The 23,346-nt window shown below is 33.6% G+C and overlaps 1 protein-coding gene across 6 annotated transcripts in view; it reads left to right on the top strand.

Moving 5' to 3' along the window:
• Window positions 1–23,346, top strand: part of PCDH17 (protocadherin 17) — an 86,738-nt gene that overhangs the window by 53,416 nt on the left and 9,976 nt on the right. For 3 of the 6 annotated variants that reach the window (XM_015276818.4, XM_040653591.2, XM_015276813.4), the window contains exon 5: window positions 20,189–20,263. The exons of 2 other annotated variants lie outside the window; for them this stretch is intronic. In XM_015276818.4, the coding sequence (XP_015132304.1) occupies window positions 20,189–20,263 (75 nt within the window). Of the gene's footprint in view, window positions 1–20,171; window positions 20,264–23,346 lie in introns of all 6 variants that reach the window. One more of the 6 variants, XM_040653605.2, reaches the window with a different exon arrangement.

Here is a 23,346-nt window from a genome sequence, read left to right as displayed (position 1 = left end):
CATTTCTGTGTAATATTTTATGTACTGTTGATGGGCACTAAAATATGCATTAGGAAGTATACATTTAGTCAGATTGCGCAGGTGTTACTGGTGTTTTCAAGTACCTGAAATTACTCCTTTTGTGATTTTTATTCTTTTTCACAGCAATAGTTCTTAGTTCCTGAGTTTTAAAACAATTCAGATCAATCATCCTCTTCATCATTATTACTTTTTATGACTATTACTAACACTTATGATTTCTACCACATTCCTTTGATCCAATCATTACATTTCTCCTCCAGCATTTTACTTTTAAGATTCCCTCCATTTCACACACTTCAGCATTCTTGCATATTTTTTCTTGCACTATCACCTTTTTATATCATTATTTTAGATCGTTTCTGCCAGTCACTTACTGTTTTCACATTTGTATTTGATTTTGCTTATTATTACTTCCTAATTATGTTATGTTGCTTCTTTCTCTGATCTTATAATTAGCTTTTTAGCTTTTGATCACCTTTTTCTTATTTTGCACAAGGCATCTCTTTTAATCTTGTCACTGCTTTCCCTTGCATGATGTTCCCTTTCTTATTCTTTTTTTCTCTAACCTCATTCTATTAGTTTAACTGCTTCTAATCACAAACATTGCTTCTAATCTTATTTTCTGTCTCTAGTAAGAATTCCATGTATTGTTTTTTCTAGCTGAAAACTACATAATTTTTTTAGAAGTCAAAATTTGTAACTTATTGGCAGTTCTCCAAAAGTTAGGGCAACAATTCAAAAGTGATTACATAATCATTCTGGACATTGCCAAAATTACTGGAATATTTGAATAAGAAAAGAAACATTATGTGAAGTTTTGAAATTTGAATAATTGTTTTTTTCTCTTACAATGCATCATGAACAGGAGCCTATGTCAGTGCTTAAGTGGATGCATTTAACAAAAGATAAGTACTAGTTTGTGAGTGAAATACAACTGTATTTTCATCTCAGTCTCCAAATAAACATTGGCGGCTCATGTTATAAAAGCATAAAGATTGCTTAGGGCAAAGAGAACTCTGTCAAGGGTAATGGCCCCAAATCCTTCTTGCCCTAAAGACCTTTTATTTTATTTTATTTCTTCTTTTTAATTTACTCTTCAAAACAAGAGTCCAACAGGGATAGACTACCAGAGCATCTACACTGTGTGATTCACCTCACTCGTTACTGTGCAGTACCACTCAAACTAATGGCTTATTGCTAGCTTTGTCTGTGTTAGTTATCTCATGTTTATGATTAGTGTCCTTGTTTATGCAAGCAAAATTTAGTTACTTAAAAGCATCAAGGACTTTCAGCCATACTTTCAATTTGGAAGTGAAAGGCACGTGTCTCTTTCTGAAGAAATCAGTCTTGTCAGACATGAGTAGAACAGAATAGGAGATTGCTATAATCACTGTGGTAGAAAAAAAAGGGGGGGGGGGATTATATATACATGCATTCCTTGCAAATACGCTGCTAAGTTATCATGAAAAGAACAGAAAGTCAACCATTTCCCACATTTTCACAATCTGTTAAATATTTCTATTCATTCTGTTGACACTCATCACAATGTTCTTTGAGTACCTCCCAGTGGTGTGTTAAGCTCTTGACTTAAGATCTCTCATTTTCTCCCCAGGAGGAGAAAACAACTGAGTGCCTCAACATTAAATTCATGCATTTTTGGTATCTTGTGTCCCAGAGGACTCCGATTCTAGCCTTTTTTTTTTTTTTTTTTTTTTTTTTTTTTTTTTTTTTTTAATTCTGGTCAAAATATGAAGAAACCTATTTAGTTTTGTGGCATTTAATCAAAGAAGTGAAATGATAACTGAGAAAAGGCAGATCACTTTCCACCTGACTTTTTTTTTTTACAGTTCTGTAGCTAACTACCAAAAAGAGAAAACATTATATTTATAGATGCTTTTTTTTTTTTTTTGTGAGAACTTTATATTAACAAAAAAAGCACAATATTAAGATACATGATTTAATAACTATTCTTCTTCATTTGTTTGCTAGACAAACAAGTACAGGCACTTACTTTGAAAGAATTTTAGCTTCTATATCAAGAATCCAAACTGAATTGCCCTCTCTTTTTCCATTGAATAGGTAGGGATCATAGGAAGAGTGACTTTCTAATTTTCATATTTAAGTAATATAGCCTTCCCTGAATATAGATTCTCTTATCCTTTATAGTGGTACAAATTCAGCCCCAGAAGACGACATTATAATTGTGAGAGCTTTACAACATTTCTGTGGGTCTGTAAGCACCATTAATTCTTGTTGAATTTCTACTGAACTATTTAATAGTTCCTCATGACCTGAGAAGTAACTTCCTGATGAAGGAAGCAGTGTTTTTTTTCTGAGATAAAGGGGGTTCAAGCTGTCTGCTGTACAAAATCTGTTGACTTTTGAGTCCATATTATGTTAATTATATCACCTAATATAAACCATATATCCCCTAATATATATATATATATATATATATATAAAAAAAAAAGATATAGGACCTGAAAGTAAACTGATTGTTATGCAGAACACCACAAATGCAGGGTTTAATCATGGAGAATAGTTCTGGAAGTTCTGCTATTTCTCATTTATAACAAAAAATAATATAGCGTGTTCTCCCTAGATCAAACAAACTAGACAGATCTTGTGGTTGATAATATTAAGAAATGCAAAGGTACAGGAGTACAGTCCTCAGTGTTCTGTAATGTCTGTGCCATGACTTGAGTCCAGACTGAATTTTCAAGAATATTATTTTTTATTTATTTTTTTTTTGTAATAAACTATTGTCTTCCTGAGCTTGCTTGGCATTTAGATGATCCGAGAGTGAAAATCAGTTTTTTTTAGTTGGTGTGTCTCAGCATATACTGAAATACTGGTTTTGTAAATAAAGGAAGTAGGACATTGACCAACACACTAGTCAATGTCAATTCTAGTGAGGATTAGTAACAAATAACCTCAGTTTGTCACTTTTTATCTTCCTAAGCTGCAAAAAAAGCATCATTCAGGTTTCTTTGGCACTACTTTCTCAGGATATGTTCCACATCTATTTTGGGACTTCTGTAGACACATAACTAGTACTTATTGCTGAAATATATCCAATAATTTAGGAAAGCTTTACAATATGAACTGTTTTTTAACAAAAGTTTTTTACAGTTAAAATCACTGTCTGTATAATTGACCTCTATGCTGCAGGCATTGGACTGATGCTGGAGTTCATGGCTTTGAATGGTGATTTGAAGTAATACTTGACAGGTTTGGTGATGAAAATAAATAAAAAAAATGTTTCTTAGTTATCTGAAGGGTAGACTGCTAGTGGCTGAGGTTCAAAGGCACTTGTAAAGATTTGTTGTGTCTTCATCTTGTGACCAACCGCTTTTTTTTTTTTTTTCCTCACATGGAATATGGGATTTTTTACACGGACATTATATAAATATTTTCTTTTAAATGAATATCATTGGTTTCTCTTTCTGGGAGTTGAGATGTATTGGATCACTCCTATAGTAAATGTCGTTAATACAAGGCTTTTGTAGGTTAATATTCTCAACCTCAATACACAAGGACAAAGGTCAGGGCAAGACAAGCTATGTTGAAATAGCCCATGCAAGAAGGCAAGAACTATTTCAAACCTACGAAGATACTACTTTCTTCCAGGAGCTAGTGTGTCATGGTATAATCCTGAACTTATATTGTAAAGCCAACTAAGTATGATATAACATTCAATGCAACAATACAGAATTGCAGATTTGTTCATACAATCTATGATAATCAGAAAATCTCTACCATAAACTAACCATCTCTTGTACAACAGCTTTTTGTATTTACACTGAAGATGCTGCTGTGTTTACTATAATAATTATATTATTATTATTATTATTATTATTTTATTACTGCACATGGATAATTAAAACAATAATAAAAAAAGCCCTTCACTTGCAGTCTATCTGGATCAGTTCCAAGAATCTGTATTTTCTAGGGAAACTTTCGTGCACAGTAAGTCGCAATGCACTGCATAGGAGGTAGTTCTCAGCAGTCTTCCAAGTTAATTTCAGTATATACAAGATGCAGGATGTTTTGCAGTTTCTTCTAACACTCTTCAGCTTTTCCTCTCTCCTTCTAAACTGTCTCCTATACTTTGATTCCCTTGCTGGGAGCACTTGAAGGTGATGTGATACAGAGAGTTTTCTGCAGCTTCAGTAACTTAAAAGAGAAACTATAAAGAGAGTCCTTTCAAGAATATGCCGAATAATTCCTTCGGCATGGAAATATTATTTTGTCAAAAAGTAATGTTTTGCATTACAAAAGAATTCTTTTTCTGTTACGTATGCACATATTTATGGCTAACCTTGCTGGGCACACTGACAAAAGCTATCATGTAATCTTTTGCTATTAAAAAAGCTTCTACCATTAGACACCATTTAAAAGAAAAAATCAAGTGCTTCTACTTACCTTATCATTAACAGGGATTTGAAAATTGAGATTTTTATTGTTGTTGTTGTTGTTGTTGTTTTCCCCCCCATTTGAAAATGGTGTTTAACCTACTTGGAGAGAGACCAAGACATCTTTCAGAAGGACAAATGAAAATGAAATAATCTGATAATCTTTAACTATCTTATGTGTAATTTTGCCCAAAGAAAAGCTACTAATTTTTCTGAAGGTTTTTTTTTTTTTTTTTAATTCATATGTAGATATCAAACATTATTTTATTAATCAGTGTTAAACCTACTATACTATTATGATGGCATAATTTCCCTTTCCTTAAAGCCTGCAGTTTGGAAGCTGCATTTTTTACCTATATATGTGTACATATATATATGTATATATATATATATATATACACACACACGCTAAGAATTTATGTGTGTCTTCTGTGCTAATTGTTAGCTGTTAGACACTTTTTACAAGAAAAGAGAAAGCATATATTATTTTTCCTCCAGCAGGAGCCATCAGATTACGTGGTGTCTTGTTAATAAAGGATACCACCTCCTCCAACTGTAAAATAATAAATGTGAGTGAATCTTCACATAAATGTTAAACAACAACAACAACAACAACAACAACAACAACAACAACAAAAAACCTCTATGCATCAGGCAGGCTGGAATACTATTAAAAATCAACAGTTTTTACATAAGCTAGAAAAAAATATAGAAAAAATACAATGGCAGCCTCAAATACTTTGAATATTAAATAGAAATAAAAGTATGAGAATATGAGAATAAAAACTCAATCCACATGTTTCTTTTATAACTCAGTTTGGCATTTCCAAAAAAAATCTGGTTTGAGTAGAATCCTCTAATTATGATAGATTGTAATTTCTATTTTTCTTGTTTACACATTTAATATAAAATGAAATCCATTCTATTTCACATAGTATCATCTTTTGTAATTTTGCTCTTCCTCGTATTTATTTATTTATTCTTAATGAATAAGTGAAGATTTAAGACTTCCACTAGTTCTTTCTCACACAGCTCCAACTTCTTAAACACTTTTTTTTTTTTTTTTTTCCTGGGTGAATTAGGATCTTTTAATTATCTTAATGAGTGATCTTGGAAATTGAGGGAAAAACAGCATCTTGTACCTTTTTCTGCACTGAGGAACTCTTATATTTTAGTGGACCTTTTGAACATCTGTCAGGGTAACATTTTACATCTCTTTTAGGCTAAATGTCAAGTGCTACTTGTTGAAATGAAGTATTGCAAAATGAGGAGTATTTATCATGAAACCATGATTACTTTGTGATGTACACTAAGTTTATCTCAAAATTAGAAAAGCAAAGTGAGCCTATTTTGGAGATAAGAAAACACATATGTACTTATACTGAAACACTGTCAACTTTTACACAGAATGTCTTAAAAAAAACCAGAAACCTTTCTGGAGTGAGCATGATGAGTGATAAGTTCCTTCTTTAGCTGGAGAAACTGGGAATTCTGCTCTCTCCCATTATATGCACTACATATCACAATACACTGATATGAGCTTGTGCATTTTCCAGACTTATTTTTCAGGCGTTTCCATATATTGACAGAACATATTTCAAGAACAAGAATAAAATGTATACAAATCAAAAGAAAAGCTGAATGAAAAAAGGAAAAAAAGGAAAAAAAATAAAAAGGAAAGAAAGAAAGAAAAAGAAAAGGAACAAGCATCTGCAGAACATCAGTGTAAAAAAAATATTTAAGCTACCTGTTTTTCACTGATCAATCTGTTTTTATGCTCTATTTCTGCATAATTATGTTGCAGAGGAGGGGAAAAGAACAGATGTTAAATAAAGATTGAGCCTTAGAAAATGAAACAATTCAAAAAATATATGTATATTTTAATGTAGCTATAGTTACTCTCAGATAGAAATTATTTTGGCAAGACTTTTAGACAGCAATCTATGTCTCAAATTAATTGCCCATTTCTGCAAGATAAGTGTAAACCAAAGTGTTTCTTTTTAGTCTGATCAGCTGAACAATTACGCAGCTCCAATAATCCCCAAGTCAGTCTTTCAGAAAGCAGCAGAATGTTTCCTTAAGCAGTTTCCTAAAGTAGATTAAATGAATATGATATCGGGTCAGAAACCCTATAAGCTCATTCCTTCAGAAGTTTTTTGATTGCTTATGCTTTGAGACTTTTTTCATACTTAAAAATATCTAAATGATCCGTAGATTATGCATTTTCTTAACAGTGTTTATGGAATAAGTGCCACTAAATTATACTTGGGTGTTTTTCTTGCATCACACTTTAAAGCAAATTGAACTATCATTTTTTTAAGAATGTCCCAGTTTTTTTTTTTTTTCTTTTCTCTGCTTAGTTGCTATTTTCTGGCGCTGAGCTTGAATGCATTATAAAATTGTAGTCTAGATAGAACTGTCTGAAAAAGGGAGCTGTAAATTACATGCATAGTTACTACATTAAATCCTTTACATTACCCCTCCACTGTCCGCTCCTTTTTGCCCTGAGTAGATTATTTATTTCAATGAAAGCAATTCCTGAATGGGCCCTGTGGGTTTGACCAGTGGCCCTTAACTAAAGAAATCATGCACTTTAGTGGCACTGCTACTGCACTTTTTCAGAGATATTTTTTCACAAGGTTAACATAAAAGCAGAGACCATTCTGGGGAAGGGATTTAGAAGCAAAATTAATTATTTCCCCAGTGTTTTAATTTTCTGCTTGTTAATGAAAAATATTTTATTTTTCAAGCATTCTCAGCTTTGCTTTTCTTTTCTATTCTCACCCTACATAACACCACAATAGACTTCAGTCTGTTGAACTGTTTCTTTCAGGTAAGAAAACACTTGGTCTGCTGTCTATCTTCTCTTGTGATCCAGATTTTACATGTGAGATTGTAAAGCCGTGTAGGGTTTGTTTTTTGAAATGTCACAGCTTAAAAAGTCACAACTCAGAACTTGATAGATTATTTCTTGAAGAGCTTACAAGTAATTTGCTGAAGAAACTACATACTCTTAAGTATCTTGTATTCAAAGGATTTGGATGGAAAATTCATCTGAAAAATTATTCAAAATCAAGTAATTCTCTTATTCTAGTTCTTTGGTCCTGGTAGAGCTTCTGAGAGAGAATACATCATTTAGAAAATGTTTATGCATGAAAAGAAACCAACCATGTCAATTTGTATGGCTGTGGGTATGTAGTGTGTGCATGCACATTTTATAGATCTAGTTTTACATACTGTAATTGGAAGCAAATAACAGTAGCTCGGTGTTATAGTATGTTTAATACTGCAACTGTGCCATTACTAGCAATCTCTGTTGGAAAGCATGGTTCACAGATACCAGCAAGTTGATGGATTGGTCTGTGAAATCAGAACAAATCTTCCTTATGATTCATTTTTTGCCACAGATAAGCCATAAAACAAAAACAGTAGATTGATGGAGGTTTTGGTTTTCTGCTCTTGTTTTAAACTGTACATGTAGAACAGGTTCTTCTATTTTATTGCCTGAAGCTGAACTGTCAGCATAAAAGATGTACAGACTTAATACCTGGGAGCTGGGAAGAGGAATTTCTTCCCACTTTTTTTGAGCACCACACAATATAGCTCATTACTGTCTAGTGTAAATTTGTTGAAAAGGCATTTTTGCTAATATGTATGAAATACTTTGCCTTGTTATTACCTCTCTACTGCAAGACACAGACACCAGTCAAGAATTATGAAGATTTTAAATTAAAATCTGTCTGTTCATATTGTGAGATCTTCTATATCTGTAAAAAATATATCAGGCTTGAGACATTATTTCGGTTCTTTGCCATTGTGTGTGTATGCGACTGATTTAGTGTCTCAGTTATATAACTGTAGTCAGTATACAACTATGAGTTTATTAAATCTGTACTTAATAATGAATAAATAAATATACTATAAGTTATGATAATATGCCAAGTAAAATAGACTAAAGTGATAACCATTTAGGTTTTGTTCAGCTTTGGAGATTAATTCTCTAGCTTATTTCTAGATATTTTTGTTCAGTGGAAAAGTGAAAATATGGACATTATAGAACTGTATGTTAAGTATGAAAGAGCATTGTGCTACATATTTTGAGAGGAGAAGAGAGGAAGTGGAACAGGAGCAGATAAACAGAAACACGTTGTGAAACAAAAGAATGAGGAATACGAAAAAGGAAGAAAATAAAAATAATTATTAAATATATAATTTTCCATGCACTTGGCAACAGTTTAAATTTCATGCATGTTAGAATACTTTTCATGTAGATATTTCTTTTCATCACAACAGATGCATATTTTTTGAAGCAGATTTTTTCGACACACATAAAAAAGCACTACTGCCTCAATTCCTGTTCATCATATTTTGGATGAGTCCTAGGCATGGAACAAGTTAATGTTCAACTACACTCTAGTTTTTTGTACATACCTTTTTCTTTTTTTTTTCCCCTACAAAGCTAATTTGATTCTTAACTATTGATTATTGAATTGGTTACATAAATGTATAAGTATATACAAATATATTGCTATATATTCATAACGCAGTGAAAACTGGAAAAGAAACCTTGAAACAAACAAAAAAAAATGCTGAAAGGCATTCTGGTTTAGGGTTTAATGGAGACAAACTTCTTTTGTGTTACATAACAGTTTCTTTCAGTTTTGCTTAATATCAATTTAAAGGAGGAAAAATAAAATGGCAAAACACTCAAACCACACATAACACAACTGAGCTTAAGCACAACTATTTAGCACAGGTGAAGCTTGAGCTTGACAGCATTTATTTCTTACTGAGAAAAAGAAACTGCTTTGAGAGATGGGTTGGGAGATTTTGGTAATCACTGCTTTGTTTGCTGGTTTATTTTTAATGGGATTTTACCAATAAGCAAATCATGAGAAGACACTAGACCTTTTCTCTTATTCTATGCTTTCCAACATGTATTATTTAGGTACTTAAAAAATGTTGTTTTTTCTTTCATACTTTTCAGAATGACATGTTGAAAACATGCTCTCTTTTATTTATTTTTTAATTCATGTAAAAAATGGCATGCTTAGGCTTACTTGATTGAAAGTTCCCTTTACCTTATCTTTTTTTTTCTCCATAACGAAATTCAGACATGACAGTTTATATTCAAAATATAAAAATATTGCTCAAAACATGAGAGTACAGAATCTACTCTGCTCAGTTTTTGGAAGTAGTGCTAGGAGATCTATAGACAAATTACTTTTCTCTTATGGAAGAGATAGGAATATGAACAAGTTAATTTAAATTAGATCTTTCTTGACTGGTGTAGGAAGATATGAGTTTCATTAACTACATGATGTAACACAGCTAGGCACGACAAGCTGGAGCATGTCTTCCAAGAAATTTCAAAACAGGTTTCTTGAATACCACTGTGAATGAAATAGCATATTTTTGTAGTAAGACTGATAAATCGAAATAGACCTTTCCTAACATGGAAACAAAATGAGTTGTATTTGAAATCAGTTCTGTAGCTATGCTCATAATCTCTGCCAAAATTCTGTGCAAAATATATTTATTCTACATTCATAGAAGACAAATAATTTTGTGTTTAGGGTAGAGAACCAAGCTTTTTCGTATATTTCTGTTTAAAAATGGTAACCTACATTTCTATTTAGACACTTGGATTAGTTCTTACAGCTATTCAGCAGTGGGATTCAGCTCAAATGTAGACGTCTAGATTAAGGTAAACATTCTGTTGATTCTTTTAAGTAGATTTAAATTGATATTTACTATAATAGGAACTTAGATACCTAGCTGGAGTATGAAACTCCTTCGTTGGAGGCATCTAAGTGTCAGAATCTGGGACTAAGCCCCACTTCCATTTCATACAGAAAAAAACATGTAGGTGTATGAACACCACAAAATATTAGTAGATGTTGAGTGGAAAAGTTTGAGATAGTTCAGTGTCAGAAGCAATCTGGACTCATTAGTGAATTTCTTTGCTCAGGCTTATCAGCTGTTCCACAAGGAGTCATTTAAAGATATTTTACAACGATTAGGCCAGAAAGTGATATTTGAAAAACTTAGCCAGTATGTAATTTACAGTAGTGTTCACAATCTCCTAGGTGCTTTGCACATAGTCAAGAAAAAGAAGGCTTTGTTAGAGAGAGATCAGTCTTTCAAAAGCAATTATGGAGAAAAAAAATAATAGAATGATTTGATTTTACATGTATTTTGCATTTTCATTTTGTTTTCATTTTTACAAACTCCTGAAATTGCTGTTTGTCTGACTGGTTTCTTGGTTAACAGAAACTTTTGAAACAGTATCTACCCAAGCACACAGAACTAGAATTAAGTTTATGCGTATTATCCAGACATAGACATCTATAATAGAAAATATAATTGCCCGATGTAAGTGAGAAAATGAAATCTCATTATTAAAAACTGGAGACTCTTGACTGAAGAAAGCCATTATCAATGCCTGTTTCCAAGAAAACTTCAAGCAGACTTACCTTTCAAAATGTTAGTCAATAACAATACAATAAATAAATAAATAAATAAATATTGCAGAAAATAATCATTAATTAGTTCCATAGCTCATGGAACTGTACGTTTTGTTAGCAGGTTATCATACAGAGGGTAAAGTGAAACTGAATATTTAGCATGTTTGTCACTGGACATTTCATAAAAGTGCTTTATTGCAAATCAGAACTGCTTGACTTTTTTGTACTTTTATAATCGCATATATTAATAGTGTGGGGTTTTTTCATACATATGGAGGATGACAGCTTTGTTTCTCTAATACATATTAAATGATATCCTTGTGAACATCTATGTTTATGTATCTATATGAAGATGATCTCTCAGACAAATTGTCAGTGGGATACAAATCTGCCTTTTGCCCTGTAACTTTGACAGACTCGTCTGCCCCAACTGGTCTCTTTTGCCAACATCTGTTTTATAATTCCAAAATTATATGCACATCAAAGAGAAACAATTTAAAAGAAATAAATTGCTAGATAATTATTTTGTAAAATTTTTGGCAAGGCTGAATTTTCACAGATGAACTTCATGTTCAGCAGCTTTTCTGTGTTAATAGTGTCAATATTATGTGCCCTATTTCAGGAACATAATGTATTCATGCTTGATTTTGATCATGTGTCACCTCCTTAAAATGAAGAAAATTGTATATTCCTTCTGAAAGGGAATAAAAAGTGAAAAGTGAAAAGTGAAAGTATGTAACTTGACTTGAATGTCAAAAATGATGCAACTTACTCATGTGGTCATGCAGCATATCTGAAGATGCTGTCGTGAAGTAATTTTTGTCCTTTTCCTGCCTATAACACTTCAAACCTTGCCTGTAATTTTGGTGGGCAGAGAGAAATTTTATACAGGCAAAATAAATCTTACATCAGGTATGTTTTAGACCTCAGCCTGTTACTACATTTTAAGATAATCACATGGCACAAGTTAAGGATTTTATCTATATTACAAATCTGATCTCAGAAGGCTTTACATTCCCTGTTGCAGCCTTTGATAACTCAATTAATCTCTCAAGAAGTTGGGAGTAGCTGATAAATTCACTTTAATGTTAAATCAAGTACCCCAGCAGGTTTCACTTAATATGATTGCTTCTCAGGGAGTTGAGCTCTAGAGGTGATACCTCCCAAATGGAGACTTTTGCAAGGAATACGTGGGCCTTGAGAACAGATTAAAAGAAGTATCTGTACCAACATAGCTTCTTGCTATTAATAAAGTTACTTCAGATCATGACAGTGATCCCATTCACTCAGATGGTTGTCCGTCTAGTTTAAGTTAATTTAATCAGCAACCTTAGTTCCCTCCATGGAACAGATTCCGTGAATATGGTGAATGATCTCAAGAACTGAGAATGTCATTACACAAGCTGATTTTAACCTTTCCATTTAAACACTGTCTTTTGGGGTTCCCAAATCCTATTGGCAGACACATGTTACTGAATAACAAGTAGAAGGGGATTAGCTACATCTGTGTTGACTGTGTCTTCAGAGAATGCTAACAATAATGTCAGTTCTGATTGTCTACCTGTAGGAAATGAACAAAGAGTATGTGTTAGATGAACAACAGGATTTAGTGTGGTAAATAGATGGAGGTCCCCGTAGAAATCAGCTAGCAAAGCAGAGAGAGAAAAACCCAAATGAGAAAATGCTGCTTACTACTTGCAGTCAATTGGCATTAATAGGCAGACTGCCATTGACCTTCTGATTAGGATTACAGTCTTGCTAGAAGGAAGACTTGTATTTTAGATGTATTCGTCCATGTCATCAGAGATACGTGTTATCTTCATAGAGAAGGCTAACTCTAACACTGGAAGCATACGGAAGATGCTGTATTGTCTTTTCCAGAAATAGAAAATAAATAGTGACCAAAGTACACATATCCCTATCTGTGTGGAATACTTTATTTTGTATTTTTATTCCACTTTTTCCTCTTTGAAATTTAATGGGCAATTATATTCAATGATAATTTGCTCTTTGTTTTATAAAAGAGATTCTCAGTAAGCAAAATATAATGTAACTTTAGATATGATTTTTTTTCAAAGGAAGAGTTTGAATCAAATTAATTTCTGATGAATTCCAGGGAAGTTCAAGAGAGACATTTTGCATAAACATTTAAAATTAATATATGATTTCATTTTTCTTACTTGAAAATTAGAGTTACATAATAGCTTCTTTCTATGCATTTAGCCTATTAAAGACTATTAGTTTTCTAGATTTTTCATACAGTTTTATCATTGTTTTTCCTTAATATGCCCTTAGTTTTTTTTTTGTTTGTTTGTTTGTTTGTTTTGGTTTGGGTTTTTTTTTTTCTGTCACAAAAAAAAAAAAAACCTCTGAAACTGAGAATATCTATTTCAAGATAAGTTAGCTGAAAATATGGAGGCAGTTTGTAATATCCAGCTGTAACTGAATTTATTTGAATATCATGTAAACCAGTAGGCTGTAGTGGCTAAATGTAGCCATGCTAATATATCACAGGAACATTTGATAATACGGATGTGCTCTACAGGATTACCATCATTGATTTTCCACTTGATTATCTTTTTAAAAAAATTAACTGCTAAATAAGCATGTCAGCTTTTCAGAGGACTGTGACTGATGTTTTATGAACAAAGTTGTTGACAGTATGGGGATCCTTGTTTATCATCTCAGCCTGACTCCCTCAGAAATGCCATCGCTTAATCAAAAAGCATATGCCAAATTTAAACTGATTATTTATTTAAAGAAGGGATGAATATTTGGGTTGATGTTGGAAAGACGTAGATATAATGATTGGGAAAACTTAAGTGTACTGAACCTTTAAAATAGGAATTTTGAGCTCAGAACTATTTCTGGGAATGAAGTCAGTGAGTGGTGGGAGTTTGAAGTATGCTACTCCATACCAATAAATTTTATTTTGGCATATTGTGTTTTATTTTTGAGAATCTCAGAAAACCTAAAATCTCATTCCAAGTTCCAGAGCTATCAATTCTGCATTCTCAGGACAAGCAGGAAGGCATGAAGAATTTGACACATAAAGCTGTCTTCCTCTAATTTCCTAGTTATGCATAATTTAAATGCATGCTTTGGTAATATTTGCAAAAGATTTGTAGGTCTGAACTGTAGATAAGAGAGCAAATTGGAATTTAGCACTCTTTTGCATACTACTCAGTGCCATGATGTGCTTGGGATTCAGATTGATCTGGGAGCCAACAGAACCTGGGCAGCAAAATCAAGGTACATTGGCTCAGTAGATTTGGTGGGGAGTTTGGCTATAAATTCAATTAGGAGGAAGGATGAAGTGCTGCCTACTATCCCCACTTGCTCTGTACACGAAGTACAGCTGATCAGCTGCTCTAAATTTCTCTCACTGAATTCCTGGCAGTAAAGATATAAAATTAAATAAAATTATAAAGAATTCTTCATACTGGTCAAACATTTTGTTTGTATAAAGATGGCAGTCCTTGTACAAAGAAGTGGCAAAGCCATCTGACAAGAAGTCAGATGGAACCAGAGCTGCAGCCTCATGGAGCGAATGGATCAGCTACAATTTTCCTCAATGCATAGGAGCAAATTCCTGTATGTTCCTGCAGGCATTCGAAATGCAGTACTTTGAAGCAAATTTTACATGTGTAAAAGATGTAGTAGTTTGCCATTAGCATGGTAGCACAATATTAGAGGAGAAAAATAAGTTGTTTTACTTTTGCAAGGAAGTATCTCAATGAAGAAGGAATTTTGATCTGACTAGATGGCAAATTAATATTCTGTAGAAATCCTGGAAGTTACACATGCAGGTAATCTCTAGAATATTGCTTTGCAAGGAGATATTTTTCATACTAACAGGGACACATTAGGAGCAGATCTTGGAAAAGAGAATTCATAATGCTGAGTTACACACTGAAGTCCTATTTATATTCAATAAAGGAAAATTGGACCCTTAGACTCACAGCAGACGATATGTTGAGTGTTGAAAAGCTTAAGCCAATTAACTAAAAAAGTCAAACCATCATGTGTATGTGTCTCTGACATAGAGGTAGGCAATTTCAGGATCTACCTGAATGCACACTGCCTGTGTGTTTAGTGAAGATAGTATTTTACCTGGTGCATATCACCAAGTGCAAAGTAACTCTTTGAATCCACTCTTCTCCATTGTCTCTAAAGTCAGCATAATAATTCTAGATAATTTTAATTGCCAGAAATTCAGTTCTATTGTTGTTTCTGCTTCTAGAAAGATTATTCTTTCTCTTATAGCTGCTATTAAGCATCAGATAATAAAATGATATTCAGCACCTCAGTCCACTTTCTGTGCACATTTTTTTTTTAATCCTTTGACTGATGAGAACTCTCCCAGAATTTCTTAAGTTAGATGAAAGATCTAATTTGTTTCCTTGTTGCATGCTAATGAAGTTTAAAGAAGAGAGCTAATAAAATTATAGTTTGCCTTCATACTCAGTAGGATTTAACATACATGGTAGGAGCTGCAACTTCAGCCAGGTCACTTGATAACTGCATAGTTCAATTTTGGAACTTTAAGGAGAATCCCAAACAGACTTAGGTAGTTATATTTGCCTTAGGAAAGAGTATGCTTCATAGCCTTTCTTATAGAAATAACTTCTTGTAAAAGATGTGTGCTAAGCATATTTAATTTTGTTACCGTGAATGATGGCAGATGTCAAATTACCAGTATTGGTTATTGTTTGTTTATTTGTATTACTTTGCTGGAGGGTTTGAGGTGAACATTGACAGAAGGGCTAAAATAACTTCAAAAAGTCTTCAGCTTAGTGTTCATTCTTTGCAGCTACCTGCATCTTTTAGAGTATTACTATTCTGCATGGTCTGACTAACTAAAGAACAGGATTTGCCATGCTCTTTGATCCCTTCGAAATATATTGAAATCTGAAATCAAGTGCTTTTTGCCTGAGTTTGACTTCACTGGCAACAGTAAGCTGAATAATTTATTAGGATGTAGAGTCACCCTAACATCACCTAAAGAAATTATGACATATATTCAGAATAGGTCCAGCTATGTCTGGCAGATAACTGAGAGCTCTGAAGTCTAATATGGATAAAAGAACCTGGAGGAACAACCGAGAAACCTTAAAAGAAAAAGAAAAAAAAAGAAAAAAAAAAAAAAGAGAGAGAGAGAGAGAGAAAGAGAGAGAGAGAGAATAAATAGACAAAGGAATTCCAGCCAAAACATTTATAGAGGAAACAAACCTGTTTGATTAAGAGGCTGTACGAAGTGGTAGATGTTCTCATACCAAAAAGCACAATTTCTATTTAAAAAAACTTTGAAGGCACAACTAAAATTCTTTGTTGGTAGCAATATTGAAGAGCTCTTTGAATATCTTGCCAATAATGCAAAAATTGTTCTAACAACAGCAAAAACAAAAGAACTATAAATATCCTACCATTTATTTTCTTTGCATTAATCACATAGGTCAGAGGTTTTTTACATACTAATACTAGGGACAATTAAGTCTGTTTAACACAGAGACAGATGCCAGATGTATGCATGTAACAGTTACTGAGGAAGCATATGCATAGTATCAACTCTACAAATAGTCAGGCTCCCTAGGTGCTCAACAGTTTTGAAGCTATGGGAGGGAATGTTTTTATGTTAGAACATTTTCCCTTGGTGATAGCAAATTAGCTGCCTTGTATCCATCTTCAGCTGCAACTGCGAAGTCACTTGAGAGCTTACAAATAAGTTTAGCACTCTGCTAAACTGCATCTTAGATACCTGAGAAGGAAATGTACCATGTGCGTGTTGTAACAGATAAACTGAAGAAAAAGAAAAAAAGAAAAAAGCTTGATTTTTTGCTTCCCGTTAGACAATTATTTTATATGTTAATTCCTTAAAGAATTTGTGCAAGGTCAGACTGAGCCACTGAGCCTCAATTCCAAACACAGTGCTTCACATAACAAATATTGTCTTCCTGGGAGCTAAGGCAATCATGAGATCCAGTTTTCTTCCCTTCTCATTAGCTGTGATACTGAAAATTAAAACTAAAAAAAATCTGTGGAATTATCTCTTGTGTTTTCTTTCCAAGAGAACAAAAAAGCTGACAGGAGTGGCACCCATTTAAATGAAATCATGGTGGAAGATATGCATGAAACTGTAAATGAAATAAGTATTATGATGATGGCTTCCAATAAATGGAAAGTTCTTAAAAACAATGATATTTTGCAGCATTTTATAGCATGTCTGTCTTATTTCTAGGGGCATAGCATCTCCATCATCTCTGCACAGTAACAATTTTCTTAAAGGAATTTAACAGATAGGCACTGACTGACATATTTTGATTCCTTCAGCAGCTTTAAAGGTAGCAGCTACAGCTTCTACTTGCTTTGGGAGAAAGTGTTTAACTTACTTCACTGCTGGGTTTCCTTCGAAGGGTATTTTTACAAGTAATCTGAGGGCACTGGTAAGAGCAATTACCTTGACTACGTCTGACTTGGTTGTGGTGTTTGTAATTAGCTTTTAAGTCTACTTCCAGAACTGAAACACATTTCTTATAGTAATATGGTACCAATGAAAGATTTCCAGAGACCAGAAAAATAGCTTCTAATGCTTAGCAGACTTAAAAAGTGAAGATATTAGTGAAAACAATGAACACATATGCCAACATCTTTGGAAATAGATCCTAAATTATCCATTTTTCTTAAAGATATGTGTGGTCGTGTCACAGTCCTCTGACATCAATACAATAAACGAAGCTGTAACAAATGCAAAGATGACAAGTAAAATTATGATTCTCAGTTGAGCAGCTCAGCTGCTGCAAATAAAAGTAACTGCCAGGAAAGATTTTCTGTATTAGTGTTACTAATATATATAGTCTCCTTGATCCCTGAAATAGAAGAAAGTTACCTTGAACGTAGGGGTTTTGATGAAGTATCTGGGGAAATAAAGACACGCACACCCTGAAATCACCTTCATTCAGTACCTTTTGTAGATTCATTTACAGTTCATGGAGAACTTGAAAATATTTTATTCTATCTATTTACATGTACAATTTTCCTTACCAAAATATTTATGTTTAGAGAGTCAAATTTAAAAAGGCATCCCTTATTATTCCTTCTGATTGATCTAATTAAAGCACCATGCAGGCAGAAAGCTGAATAGAAAAACATTATGAAACTTGAATTCCTAAAAGAATGCGGGTGCTCCATAAATTGGCACAAGGGTATTCCCATTTTGAGATTTCTTTTGAAGGTGGTGATAAAGCATAACACCAGCAATCTGCTAAACAATAGTCTAGGGCATCATCTAATCAAACGATAATGAATATGCTACTTATCATGGCATAGGGAGACTCCATATGAAACTGTTAAATTATTTATTTTCTTTTCCTGGGAAGATATTTCTGTGTCTCTGTGTCCAAAAAAGAGTTCCTTAAGATGCCTGAACCTCTTGTTTTTTAGTTCTGAGAACAAAAGTGTTCTTCCTCCTGCTCCATCAGCTACATTGTGCTTCCCATGAAGTCCAAAGTGTTAAGACCTTTATACCAGCTGTTTGAAGCAAAGAATGTTACCCAGTGGGCTTTTCCATCTATCAGTATAAAACAGACATGGTCTCATTATGCCTGGTAAAGGAGATTTTAACTGTAAATCCAGGCAGGCTGGCAGGAATATGGGGGAAGCTGTATTCTTTTTTTCACCAAAGTAGCCAGATTTTGAATGATTCATCATGAGTATAGCCTTTAGAAATATTTTTTGTGTGTGTGCGTGTGAGAGATTCTGCAAAGGAGAACAGCATTCGAAAAGCTTTCATGTGTTGATTCAGTACTGGACAAAATTGGGTTCCTATACAGAACCTGATATTCTTCAGTTCAAGAGAATTTACCTATATTCAGAATGTAAACAGAGCCACCGAAACATATAGAAACAGATTTCTTTAGAAGCTTGTTTTTCTCCTGAGTTGCACCCTCATCAGTCAATAACTATAAACAAGTTGTCACATCCAAATTTGAGACAAGCTTACAAAGCAAAAAGCTCAGTGTTTTGTAATTAAAGATTTGTATGCTGAGGTAATTGGCAACTGGTGAGGAAGGCTCACCAGTATAATATATAGCTAATCATTGGTGGCTTGGCAGTGTGACAAAAGGGGATACCTTATTTAAATTATGGAGCTTTTACATCGATATTTTCAGGAAATGTCAACAGCGTGGTTATATTTTCATTAACTTTGTCTTTCTTTCCTGCTTTTGTTTATTACAGTCACTTGTTACCTTGTCTCTGAATGTACAATCTATCATTATGTGTATGGGATGCAGCAACATGGGGCTGCTTAATTACTGGATTCCTAAACATCACAACACAATACACAGTGTTAGCTTTTACTAAACATTACAAATTAGATATAGAAATTATTGATATTGGAGTGTCAGTACTGAAATAATCTTGCTGTAGAAGCTGTGGAACTGCCTTGATCAAGAGTAAGAAAACATGTTATATAAAATATATTCCTTCTAACAGATCCTCAAACCTATTTCCTTCTGCTAATCACTGCTGTTTCATCACCTTTCTTCTCCAGGAAGCAGCTTTTGGGATCTGCAAGATTTACTTTATAAAACCATGAACTTGTCAGGTCACTAAAGCTGCCCCGTGGACTGCTAAGTGCAGAGGTGGCTTAGAGAGTACTTGTACAGTCCTGCCTGCAGCACTGGACTAGGAAGGGTTTTTATGGCAGGATGGGGAAGTAGCCAAAATATCTTTTCATGACTGCCATATGGTCCTTTTGCTGCAAATTATAGAAGGTATCAGTCTGACTTACAGGTGAACTTTAGAAACCAAAACTGGACGTCCATTCTCAGCCTCTCCTCCTCCAATAGGAAGAAATTACTGCTCAGAGAGGCACTCTTCTTTTCCTCACAGCTGCCCCAGCCAGATAGGAAAGGAGATAATGAAGCACCAGAAGCATCTCATCCCCTTTCTTCTGGGTGATTTTGTCAAGGTGCTGCAACAGAGCATGAGCAACAGTTTCTAAGGCAGCTCACCTCCCATTAAGGTTGTGGGGGGTTGTTGGGATGTCCTTTGCCTTTTCAGTGTGTGGGGCTGGAATATTTTTTCAGTTCACTGTCTGCTATAAAAGGCTGTATTTATACAGTCACATTTGAGAAGCATATGGATAAATGTCAAAGGCCATGGGCTATGCCGAGAACATGATACAAATGGGTTTTTTTGTGCTTTGGAAGTTATGACAATGTTGGGAATTTTGGAAGCAGAGCCTATTCCTGTCTATGACTCACAGGTCTAATTTGCCTCCAGAACAGCAAGGCAGAGGCCAAAGACCCATTGTTGGGATCTGTGGACCAGCCCGCTGTGAGGATGGAAAATTTTCAGGTAATGAAAATGTTTTCTTGCTCTTATGCTGTCTTTAAATAGAAATATATGATTGCAGTTAAATTGTAAATATGAATTCAAAGCATGTTTATGTAAAATATATATATATATTAAATGCTCTGTAGTGCTTATTGTATTACTGCAGTGTTTCTCCAATATTTATGGTCTGGGACAACTGAACTAGCATTAAATCCATAGACTCACCAGCTTTTTTTTACTTTAAAATGCTTTATGCCATGTCAACATTAGAAATATGTTCTATTTATCCTCTGTCCAAAAGACAAGCAAGTAAGCAACCAAGAAAACAAACAAAAAAAAACAACAGGGGAAAACTTTGTAAGGATTATAGGCCTCAAATGCTTTGTTTTAATATCAGAAAAAGACCGCAAAATCCAAGAGGTTTAAAAAAGTGGCATTCTGTTCTTATTTTACTGCCAGTCATGCTGCTAATCTGAGCTACATAATTGCTTTGCCTAACTGAAAGGAGCTTTTAAACAGACAAGCCAATATAAATACTCAGAATGGAGACAGTTCTGTTTAATAACAGCAAGCATGTGTATAGAAGTATTTGTTTACCTCTGCTCATTTATGTCAAAATCAATTGTAATTAAACAGGAATCCAACCACAGAAGAAGTACTTTAGCTGATTGTTCTTGTCAGAAGTGTCATATAGCCATAGTCCTTAGGACATGTCAAAGAAGCCCATTATTTTCCTCTTCTAATAAATATCTACACACTATCCTTCCAGTTCTTCAGTAAAGGCAATTGTCTGTCTCAAATCAAAAGGCTTTCAGGTATATTACAGGAATTACTGAAGTTTTGAAAGGTACTTATTTATATTCTCCTTTGGACATGAGCTGGTTATTGTCCATCAGTTTATACATATGTACAGAAAATACAGGCCATATCTATTTCAAGTTATTAAAACATACAAAACACTTTATTCTACTAAACTAAAGGAAATACTGTTCCTCTCCCTGCCCTACATAATATGTTTGTGGTTGGACCAGAGAAATATACACTACAGAATATATACCTTGTTTCATTATTGAGTGAATTCTTAGTGGAAATATTTTCAGCAATGAGCACAAATTCACAAAATCAAGGGTAAGGGAGTCAGTGTGAACTGTATGTAGGCATTCAAATGTTAGTCTTTTTGTTTGTAAAGCAAAACAAGGGTCAGTAAATATGTGAATCACTACCCACTGTATAATGCAACTTGAGTATTTCAAGAGTGAAAGTGGATAGCAGTGTACAACTACAAGCTTCAGAAAGAATATACACTTTCGGGGATTGGTCCTCCAGTGTCTTTTTCATTTGGAGCTGTTATCACTGAGGCATTCCAGTGAAACATCCCTGAAAATTATTGATTATTTTTTAGCTTCCATATTTACAGAAAAGAAGAGGGAAAAAAAAATCTATTAGGAGAAGCTATTAATGTGATAGTAAAAACTAAGTGTCACCTGTTGAGAGAGAGAAAAGGAATAAATGAGTAAGACACCTAGAAGAATAATTCACATTGCCTAGGACAATCAAACATAACAAAATGTTCAGTTATTTATGTATTTATTTATACAAATACTAATTTAATCTTCACTGATGAGCATATGTTCATGAAGTGGAACACTTTTGTTTTACATTTTATGAGTAACAAGCTGTTGGAAAATAATGCACATAAATGGCCCCAATTCTGTCTGCCTTGCTGCACTTCAAACACAGTTTGATAAAAGCGTTTACATGTTTAGGGAGGAAAATGATTTTATATATGTATGCATGTGTATGTCCAGGCTTGTGTGTAGGTAATATACATGCATATATATATTTTAAATCTGATTTTCATTATGCTCAAACCTTCATATTTCTCATTGCATTATATGGTGTACTTTTATACATACTACAGTGTTCTTCATCTCACATGATATATTTCTTGGAAGTGTTTATATGCTGAGGTTTTATGTACAGGGATTGTTTACTTCTTATTTGCTTTGCAGCTTCATGTATGTGTGTGCAATTAAAATAATTAGGGTCCAATTTAATTGGAAAACTATTAATTTATGAAGTCAGTTTGGCTACAGTGAGTCACTGTTGTGTTTATTGCTTTTCTTAAGATAAAAAAATTACATATTTCTTTGTTATCATTATGCAAGTTTTATGTGATTAATAAATTCAATTGCAATATCTCAGTTTTAGGCATTGAAGGGAGCCAGATATCCAAAGTATTAATTAATTAATTAGTAAAATATATTCACAGTGAAATCCTGTATTTACAGTGAAGTACCTGTATTTAAAAGTATTCATAGTATTTATGAGGAAAGAATAGGAAATTAAAGGTAGCACAATAAGAGCATCTTTTGCATCATACTTGATACAGAATGCAGATGTTAATTACTAACTTCTCTGGTAAGGAAGAATAAAATACGTAACATATGTCATAGGTAGCACTAAAATACATACTTTGCATTGCAATTTATATTTTTCCAACATATTTTTTTCCTAAAGCATCTTAAATTTCAGTCCAGTAAAAGTTTCCTATCTAGGTGACTGTTGTTTCCAGACAGCTTCTTTCTTTTTCTTTTGATGGCAGATTATTTAGCAGTTCTATTTTCGTGTGTGTTCTCCCTGAAGTGCATGAAGTACTTCTGACTGTTTACCCTTAGAGCTCCAGAGAGTTTGGAAAACCTCTAGGCTGCTTCTGTTTATTGTACACACTTGCACTGTTAAAGGTTTATTTTCAACACATGGGAGACAAGCACAGAAATAAAGACCAATGGTGCATGTCACTCTACCAGCGTATCTTGATGTATAGCACAGTGTTTGACCTATTTTATGTATATGTATTTATATATCTACCTTTAAATCTATTCAGTTTTCTCACAAACACTAATTTGGCCTTTGGTGGTGATAGTTCATTTCATATTTGTAGTTTCTACTGCTAGTACTAAAGGGCCTGTTCGATTTTCCTCTCTGTCTGTTATATGTAGCAGGCAAAATTACAAGGTAATAGTGAGATGAGTGGCTTATAATGTATGATAATCAATATTTGAAATCCATTTCCCACAATGTGACACAAAAAAAGTGAAAGA

This window comes from Gallus gallus, chromosome 1, assembly GCF_016699485.2.
Source record: "Gallus gallus isolate bGalGal1 chromosome 1, bGalGal1.mat.broiler.GRCg7b, whole genome shotgun sequence".
Taxonomy (NCBI): Eukaryota; Metazoa; Chordata; class Aves; order Galliformes; family Phasianidae; genus Gallus; species Gallus gallus.
Note: the sequence above shows the minus strand (reverse complement) of the source record. Positions and strands in the feature narration are given on the sequence as shown.